The sequence below is a fragment of the Eleutherodactylus coqui genome, chromosome 12 (genome assembly GCF_035609145.1).
Source record: "Eleutherodactylus coqui strain aEleCoq1 chromosome 12, aEleCoq1.hap1, whole genome shotgun sequence".
In the NCBI taxonomy this organism is placed as follows: Eukaryota; Metazoa; Chordata; class Amphibia; order Anura; family Eleutherodactylidae; genus Eleutherodactylus; species Eleutherodactylus coqui.
Genome location: NC_089848.1, coordinates 62,962,199 through 62,972,319, shown reverse-complemented (window position 1 = coordinate 62,972,319; position 10,121 = coordinate 62,962,199). Strand labels below are relative to the sequence as shown.

Sequence of the window (10,121 nt, the reverse complement as noted above, 5' to 3'; positions counted from 1 at the left end):
ATATTTCAGTTGATATAGCTGTATGAAGGCTTGTTTTTAAAGGGGCGAGTTGTATTTTTAAATTGTACCTTTAATTTTTAAAGCAGGGCGAAATGGAAAAAAGCACAATTGTGTCTTTTTTAAGGCTTAACTTTCACCGCATTCACAGTGTGATAAAAATGATGTTCTCTTTATTCTGTAGGTCAGTACAAGTACAGTGATACGAAATTTATATAGTCATTTTGTGTTTTACTACTAAATAGTAATTTTTTAAAAACTTTTTATCACCATATTCTGATCCCCCATAACTTTTCTATTTCTATGTCGATTGGGCAGTGTGAGGGCTTGTGTTTTGTGAGGCAAGCTGTAGCTTTTATTGGTTCCATTTTGAGGTACATGCAACTTTTTGAACACTTATTTATTTGGAAGAGTAAGAAACTAAAAATATGTAATTCTGGCATTGTGTTTCAGATTTTTTTGTTATAGCATTCACTATGCAAAATGAATAGTGTGATATTTTAATAGCTCAAACTTTTACAAACCTAGCAATACCAAGCTTTTAAAAAACTTTTTAGATTATCTATAGGAAAATTGGGGAAATTATTATTTTTTTAATATCTAATTTTAAAAAAATACTTTTTAAAATATATTTATTTTTTTAGTCCCACTATTGTATTTTACTTGTGATCAGCTGATCGCTTGTACCATATACTGCAATACTTCTATATTACAGTGTTTAGCACTTTTAATTATTGCAAATTAAGTTCTGCCAAAGGGAAATGTTGTGGCAAGCATTAACCGCAGGAGCGATATAGCTAGACAGCCATGATCATTGTTAGCTTCAACTGTGGCCATTGCGGGTGGCTTTCAGCTGCTTAAAACAACTGACATCCTTCTGGTATGGAGTGAGCTCAGCTCCCGAGTCCACTCCATACATCCCCTGTAGAGTTGAGTGAACGTACTCTGTCGAGCTTGATGCTCGTTTGAGTATTAGCGTACTCGATGGTGCTCGTTACTCGAACGAGCATCAAATCACGTTCGACCCCGCCCCAGCTTTTCGCTCCTCCCCGCTGTGACGTGCCTGTTTTGAGGGGGAAGGGAGGGTGAGAGGGGAGAGAGAGGAAGAAAGAGAGGGAGAGAGAGAGGGAGGGAGAGAGGGAGGGAGAGAGGGAGGGAGAGAGGGAGGGAGAGAGGGAGGGAGAGAGGGAGGGAGAGAGGGAGGGAGAGGGAGGGAGAGAGAGAGAGAGAGAGGGAGAGAGAGAGGGAGAGAGAGAGAGAGAGAGAGGGAGAGAGAGAGAGGGGGAGAGAGAGGGGGAAAAAGAGGGAGAGGGAGAGAGAGAGCAAGAAAAAAAAAAAGCTCGAGACCCGGCGTCCCACATACAAAAATGCTCGACTCTCCCATTGTAGTCAATGGGGTTCGTTACTCGAGTAGAGCTCTCGAATTTTATGAAAAGCTCGACTCTAATAACGCGGATCTGAGCATTTGGGTGCTCGCTCATCTCTAATTCTCTGTAACTGTGTGATATACATTTATGTTATGGTTTTAGGAAGGGCTTAAAAGTATATTCTGAGCCTAAAACATTGATAGCTTAGGTCAGACTCCTACGGATCAAACATTCATGGCCTAACCTAAAGATTAGACATCAATGTTTGATCCGTATGGACCCGCCTCCTATTAGCAGAATATGGGGACCATGGATAGGACATTGATATTTAAGCCCTGGAAACCCCCATTATCTAATGCCTGCATTTAATTGTGGAAATAGAAAGAATGGAAGCCATAAAATGTGTTCCTTTTCCGAGAATTGTAATTTTCTCTCAGATCTTGTGTATTTTCTGGAAAGAGCTTGTGGAAGGCTTCATGTGCTCTAGACTTAGAGAATGAGTCTTGAAGCTCTTGGAGAGATGGACGTGGTAATGTCCTTCCATGGTTGTTTAGGTTGTTACAATGGCTTACACTTTGATTATTTTGTGTTTTCTCATAATTAGTTATTGTACTAGGACAGTTTTTTTGTACATGTTTACTAAGACTATATGGACTTTCAAAGCCCAGATATTGAGCTTGTCTAATTGGTTGGTGTTTGCCAATATAGGTTGGCTTGGATTCCAGGACGTTGGGCATCAGAGTCAGCTGCCTTTGGTATAATGCCTCTGACTGTTCGGTATCAGTAATTTTGTGCATGTCTCGTTCCTTATGCTGCCACTTTACATGCATTGGTTGGGAATGCACCTTTTCTGTTGTTTTGCATGCATCCAAGTTGTTAGGAAATGCATCATAGATGTACAGTGACTGTGAGTCTGCAAAATATTTCTTATCAGAATGTATGGCAGAGTTTGCAGTTTCAGTTTCTCGATCAATACATTCTTCCTCCTTGACAAGAGGCCGTCTACCATCTTGTAAACGTGCAATGCGTCCTTCTAGTGGTTGCGCATGGAGAATGGTTGATAAAAATGTTGGCTTCTGAAATGAAGAACACATAAGAAATTGCAACATTTTGGTATTCTCAAAGCATGACTTAAAATTAAAACTCTGAACAGCAAAGGGGAGGGGGTAGGCAGAAGCAAAGACAGACATGCTGCTAAAAGCTAAAATTGAATTATTGACTGCTGTTTATTCATATCTCCACTGCTCAGTACTACTATACAGTGTCCTACATTATGATGATATGTCTCAGAGTCTGCAGTCCTCTGTACAGTGTGTAGAAGACAGCATAACAGACTACTGGCACTAGTTCTGAGTGAATGATACAGTTTAGAGTGGGACAATAGGGAAATGCAGGCTACAAAGTCCTGGCAAGGATTTAGTGCTATTCCTCAGACACATATTTGGCAGCTTATTCTAAAAGGTCATCTAAAAGGTTAAGTACGCTTTAAAGTAATTCTACAGTTGTTGTCTTAGACTTTATTGTCTAGAGAGGGCTATAGCTTCTTTTGTTAGAACACAAATATAGTGCTGTGTGAATATAGCTTACCATTTCTGTATTTTCATCTGTCCTGCCAGTTATGATGCCAATAACCTTATCATGAAAATCGTCAAGTTTCAGAGGGTTCATTTCACCGTTACCTAATGGACACACTGACAAATTATGAAAGGGTACAGTTGCAGTTTTTTTGTGTGACATCATACCACATGTTTATGCAGCTGTGTCTATGTAAGTAAAGTATTGTGGTACGTACACACATAGTGGTACTAGGTGTCAGCACAACTACTGCAGAGTAGGACCCACAGGAGAAGCAATTACAAGATATGTGTTTTTGACTGCATTTTGTTGCAATTGTGGTGTTTTTTTTGGTTTAAAAAAAAGAATAGTTTTAGAACAATTTTGGTAAAAGGGGTTATTTCAGGAGAACAGCTCCATCCCATATGCGCTGTTGCATTTATCGCACGAGACATTTCTGCTGCTGGACCTGCCTCAATCAGTGGATTACTTTGGGTCTGCATTTAAAAAAAAAAAGTCTTGTTTTGACAAGATAGTCTCTCTAACACAATAAGAATTGGCCAAAGTGTTGAAACAACACTTGCGCAACATACTTTTGTTACTAACATATCTTCAATGTAGAGGGTCCCATTTTTTTGTGACCAAAAATTGAACCACAGGAACAAAAATGAGCCATAGATACCGCCCAGCAATCAGATGCTTTCATTGTTCCTTCCTCTAGTATACCAGCTATTACAAATATCTAACTTCTGAAAGATGTGTATTGATGAATTGAGCACTTGCTAAAAGGCTCCTTTACAGATTGCAGTTTATGATGTTGGGTCGCAGCAGCAGGAAGGACTCCCTGTCCAGAGCAGATAAGCCCTTTAATTTGATCCCTACAAAAACCAACTCTTCATTATGTGAACGTTTCACTTACCTGTAAAGCTACGATTATATGAAGTTATCCATTGGGATCTCATCAGATTTCTTTGCAAATTCCGTGTCCTCTCAGAGAGTGTTTCTTCATATGACTTATGCAGTGTGTTGGGAGCCACGGTCTTGGGAGGAATTGGATAGTAGATCTGGACATTTTCATTATGGAATTTAGGAAGCTAGAACAGATTAAAGAGGGAATACTGGGGTATGTATAAATAAGGGTTTATGCAAACGTACATAGTATCTGTACGGCATTGCACAGAGGCCTTTTTATAGTCCCTGTGCACTGCCGCTTCATATGTACAAAGGTATTCTAGCCTACAAGCATTGGCGGACATAAGTTTGTACATACGGAGTCCAATGGAATATGCCTCGTTGGATTCATATGATATCAGACATACAAAAGTAAAGTATAGGTGTTAGGTTGTGCGTCTGGGACCTGTGGTTCTACAGGTTTCCATGAGCACAGCTTCACAGGTGAGAGATTATTGAGCTGGCTGGGTGTGGTGTTTCTCCAGCCAATCCCCTCTGATCTGCTGCATATAAAAACCAGCATCTCTTGGTAGAAGACGCTGGTCATTTTAGTGCTTTACTCTGTTGTAAACCCACTCAGACCTGGTGTTATGCATGCTTTTCTGTATTGCCTCTCTCACCTTCCCTGAGGACGGTCTGGACACCTGTAGTCCCTCCCCTCCTTGCGTTCTGGGGTGCGTGAATCGAGTAGTGTGTGGTACGGTGACCACACAGGTTTTCCCCTTTCCCTTGGCAGGTGCAGCCTCTAGACGTCTGATGTCTTATGTGTGTGTCAGATGGATGATGCCTGACACTGTTCCCTGTATCTCAGCACAGTGGCTGACTCTCCTTCCCCTTCGAGTGAGGACACTTGGACTTGCTATGGTTTACTATCTGTATGCATGTGAGTTCTGGGTGGGGTTCTGGCTCTATGTGGTTTGCATGTTGGTGTGAACAGCGACGTGTTTTGTATGTCTGTGCAGGTAGCCAGACATGGTGTTACGATTGTGTGGGCAACCTAAGCATGGGAGCCCACATGATCGCACCCAAAAAGGGAAATGTAATGGATGGGATGGACGCATACAGGTAGCACCAGGGTCACACGGGATTCACACAGGTTTCAGGCAACTGACCCTGGCTACCGGGAGAATGGCATGGCCCTACCTAAGCGGGGAACATTGCCCCAATAAGGGCAGCCCAGCAGTCTTTGGAACTCGGCCCTAGCTGATCCTAGGAACCACACCACAGAACAGGAGACATACACATGCTACAGGACAGAGACAGAACCACAGAATGCACAGAGCCAGAACACAGAGCATACAGCAGCCAAAATGAAACTACTAGTAACAGATAAGCTGAATATAAATACCAGGTATTAGTTGACGTGTTGTACAAGATGTTGAAAGCTAGCGGGCCACTTCACGGCTCCTGGTTATACCGCTAGTCTCTACACTAACCAGGAGTCCAACAGAACCGGACAGAGTTCACACAGAAAGCTGCAACAGGACAGGACACAGATAGCAGGTCACACAGCAAACTGACAAGAAACTGACAGAATTTAAACGTACAAACAGACATGAACCAGCAAGACAGAAATCACTCAGCAAAGCTTGCAACAGGACAGAACAGAGCACTGGACACACAGCCAGCTGCATCAGGAACAGGACAGAACATGACTGATAACAAGTTACAGGACACAGAACTAACATGAGTGCTCACCTTGGGGAACCCAGCCAGAGACTGACCAGGAGCTGGGTTTATATGTGAGCACAGACCCAGGAGATTGGCTAGCAGGAAGTACCACACCCAGCCAGCTCAATTAACTCTCAACCACCTGTGAGGTGTGCTGCTAGGAGTACATAGTATCACAGATCCCAGCAGCACACATAACACATGGGGTGTGAACTGTCGTGTTTTGTGTTCAATGTGTGTGAACAGTGTCATGTCCTGTGTTTTGTGCATCTCTCCAGGTTCCTAATCAGGGATAGCCAGGTCCCAGACGAAGACTGTGGGACTGTCCTTATCGGGACAATCACCCTGCTTTTAGGCAGGGGTTCCCCACTTTCCCTGATAAGTAAAGGACAGGTGTCCTTCCATCTTTACCTGGAGAGGTATAACTGGTTCTTGCGATTACTATAAGTGTAGTTGCGGTTTTATTAGAACACCACCTTGCATCCATGCTGAGGCATGGCCCTTTAGTGCTTCGCATGGACGTAACAATAGGCCTCATATAAACATCTATGGCATTTTCACAGTAGCGTCTTCTTTTCTGTTTTGCTGTTCCGTCGTGGGAACAGGAAAATGGAAAGAAAACGTTTCAGCTTTCCAGCTCATAGAAATGTACTGAAACTGAAGACCCTCAGTTTCAATTCACTTCTGTATTTTCCATCTTTATTTTGTTTTCTTTACGCTGGAATAAAATCGCAGGCGGTGGTGGTTCCTTCTCCTACGGAGAAGAAGAGATAAGATGATCTTACTCTCCTTGACTTTCTACCTCTACTCCTTTTTCTCTAGAGGAGGAAGGAGGAGGAGAAGGAAGAACAAGCATGGAGCTCAGTCCTTAGCACTGTTGTCTTGTAGTGCTGGAGTCCTATCATCAAATCTAACCCAAGGCAACATCTGCATGGAGATTTTATGTTCTCTATGTTTATTCATTCTTCTCCAGCAGGAGGAGGAGAACAAGTGTGGCTGCTCAGTTGTTAGCACTGTTGCCTTGCAGTGCTGAAGTTCTAGATTCATATATGACCAAGGGCAACATCTCTATGGAGTTTTTCAAAAGCCTTGCAGATGTTGTTCTTTATGAGATTTGAACCTAGGAAACCAAAGTTGCAAGGCAAACGTGTTAACTACTGAGCCACATTAACTGAATGCCTCTTCAGATCTATTTCATTATGCCTGAGGAAGAACCCCAAGTAGATTTGAAAGCTCGCTATAACATCTTGTATTTTTGTTAGTCATTAAAAAGTGTCATATCTACAAGATTACTTGATTTCTCTCACTGAGAACAATCACATCATGTAATAACTAGAATGGACCCCATTATAGACCACTCCATATCACACAGTACACAGAATTAAAGCCAGGATGTATACCATAGAGTAGTGCACAATCCACGCAGAAAGATATCTCCATCTCAGATGGCTCTTATTCCCTGGCTGCGGTAAGAACAGCTTTTCTTCAGATATGTTGTCCATCTCTCCATTTCCAATTTGAGCATTTTTTTAAATGAAAAGAACACTTTAACCCTTTCCAATCCAATTTGTATTCTGGTTTTCCTAGGGAACTTACTCTTTTTCTGCTGTTATACAACGGCGCTATCTGCGGGCTAAAGTCAGTACTGCATGAGGTGACACATTGGATAGGCTCCGACAGCATAGACGCTGGTAATATACAGTAAGAGAACCCCGACGGACGTCTTCCAACATTGGAGCTGTACAGCCTTAAATCATAATGTCTTCAGAGGTCAGACAGTGGATTGGAGAGGGTTAAAAGACATAGATGGAGCTTGGACTTTCCTTTACTTTGTTTTTTTTTTTGCGTTTTCTCAAAGTGCTTAAATCTGTCCTCCCACCATGACAACACCCCAGGACTCTGAAATAGTATTGTATGATTTGAAGGCCCAAATAAAGAATGACGCTGTAATATCCACATTACTAGATTGGACTATGAATACACACAACGCCATAAAAACTCCAGCTGACGTGACATCTCCATAGTAGCAAGAATCAGGAAGGAAGGGCAGGCTTTCTGCAATTCTAGTTATACTGCTGTGAGGGCCGTATTATCAGCTGCACGTACAGTACTTTGTAAGCGAAGACAATCCTACGTGACACATCCAAGTTCTGCCCCGTATACAAACAGAAGTAGTCTGATTAATCGGTGCAGGTGCAACCTTTTTAAAGAGAACAGTAAGACATCAGGTTCTCTGTTATATTAGAAACAGCATTAATAGACGCGTTTCGGGGCTGCAGCACCCCTTCAATCGCATCCCACAATAATGAGCATTGCTGTCTAACAAATTCACTACTTCATACTCATATTAGGACTATATTTGCTTGCAGCAGCTACATAGCGGTCGCACAAATACATCGCACCACCACCACTGTCTGGGAGTTACTGCGCCTGCACTATAATTCCTAAAGTGCCCCTCTGACAGTCCCAGCAGGCGGGTATCGCTAAGGACATGTGCAAGACCCATTTCCCGCCAGATTAGATTTAAATGCCTGGCAAAACACAGGAGGAACTTTATTGCTCCTCTTCTGTGTGGGTAGAACACACATCCCAGCGCCATTAATGACCTGGAGGGTAAGTAATCCGTCTCACCTTGGCCCATTATGTAGTAGCTACTAAAGCTACCAGCACTTTGTTTTCTTCACAATTAGCTTTATTTGAATGACAGTCAACAATGTGAGTGCGGGCTGCATTGGAACTAATTTGCATACTCTGGCAGATATATGGGTGTGCATGTGTATATATGTGCATACCATATATATATGTGTGTGTGTGTATATGTATACATACGTAGACATGCATATATGTATAGAAATGCAATGTTTTAAGGCCCATTTAGACACAATGATTATCGCTTAAAAGATGTCTTTTGAGCGACTTTTGAGTGATAACCGTATCATTTACAGCGCAAGATGATCGCTCAAGATGAGCGATCACCTTGCGCTGCGAGTGGAGGATGCAGAAGACAAGTGGGGTGTCCCCACTTGTCTTCCGCATCCAGCTGTTTTCTGCACGGAGCGCCCGTCTATTCTGCATCCTCCGCTCCCAGTGCTCGGCTGTATAAGACAAGCAGGGTGTCCCCGCTTGTCTTCTGCATCCAGCTGTTCCCAGCTCTGAGCACCCGGCTGTTATACAGCCGAGCTCTCCGTGTGGGGTATAGAGAACAGAGCTGGACCGCTCTGTTCTTCATACCCTGCCTGTGATCAGGGAGCAGGATACAGCTGAAACAATAGTATCAGCTGTATCCCGCTGTGAATCCCTGATAAGGCTCATCATTGTTTTTCAGCATGCTGAAAGACAACAATGAGCGACGCCATAACGAAAACTGTACAATGTTAGTGCAGTTACACACGACGATTATCTCTCAAAAGACGGCTTTTAAGCGAATTTTGAGCGATAATCGTTGTGTCTAAATGGGACTTTACAAATTTCACTTTTCATACACCCATATTGCATGCCCCTCCCTTTGCTCCACTGCTGAGACCTGTATTTTATCCATTGTATATCGGGTCTGGACCATTTGGTTAACATCCGAAGAAATAGATCACAATGTTTTTCTAAACTGTTCATCTGAGTACATTAGTTTATTTTAATGATTTCCTTTTTAATTATTTAACGGATAAAAGTTTTTATCAATTCATGTTATTTTAGCGTACTACACTGTTTTTCCAGTTAGCTACAGATTATGCATTATGTTGATTTTTTTGTAGGTACAAAGGGGAATCCACCCCTTTTACCAGACAGTGAATGTTGACTAGTTAGCGTCTACGTAATTTATGCATTTCTTGATTTAAGCTATATATATGCTGATTTATTTTCTTATTGTTTTTATTTTTGATTCATACCTTTTCCTTTTAACTTATTTTACATATCATTGTATTCGTACCTGTTTAACTTCGCCTCTTCCCTTTTTATGCCATATTTTCTGGTCTAGTGTGCTCCTAGCTAATACTGAGGAAGGGGTACCATAGCTGCGAAACACATCTTTTTATGCTGGTTCTAATAAAACAGAAAAGTTGGGCTAACAAGTTGAGATAAGTTGGGCTAAGAAGTTGAGCTAACAACCTGACGTCTCACGCTTCTCTTTAAAAAAGGTTGCGCCTACACCCATTTTTTCAAGACCTATCAGACATCTATCAGACCACTAAAACTCATCCTCTCAACTGTAGATTGAGGAGATATCTGGGTTGGCTGCACTTGATAAGAGGTATTGCTAACCCTCTTGGGGAATGGAAATACACCCACTCACCCAGATGGGATTGCTCTACTCCCCTCTGACAAACATAAGTAGGGAAAGGTCAAATAGCTTCTGGTTACAGAACTTTAAGGCCTCCTTCACACGGGCGACACCGCATCGCTGCGAGAAAATCGCAGCGATATCGCATCGCTGCACCGTATGATATCGCTGCGATTTTCTCGCAGCAATACCGCGATTATGTATGCTACAAAGTCGCATGTGACGCTACAAAATCACACGACTTTGTAGCATCTGCTACTGTCAAAGTTACATCACATCGCATGCAAACCGCGTTTTCGTGCGAT

General features: G+C 42.3%; 1 protein-coding gene across 2 annotated transcripts in view; it reads right to left on the bottom strand.

Moving 5' to 3' along the window:
* Positions 1-1,304: 1,304 nt before the first annotated feature.
* Positions 1,305-10,121, bottom strand: part of SPMIP4 (sperm microtubule inner protein 4) — a 29,204-nt gene continuing 20,387 nt past the window's right edge. The window contains exons 7-9 of one of the 2 annotated variants that reach the window (XM_066584585.1): positions 3,838-4,012; positions 2,952-3,055; positions 1,305-2,440 (exon numbers count right to left, since the gene is read on the bottom strand). In XM_066584585.1, the coding sequence (XP_066440682.1) occupies positions 1,730-2,440; positions 2,952-3,055; positions 3,838-4,012 (990 nt within the window). In that variant the 3' untranslated portion in view covers positions 1,305-1,729. The remainder of the gene's footprint in view (positions 2,441-2,951; positions 3,056-3,837; positions 4,013-10,121) is intronic. The other variant, XM_066584586.1, reaches the window with a different exon arrangement.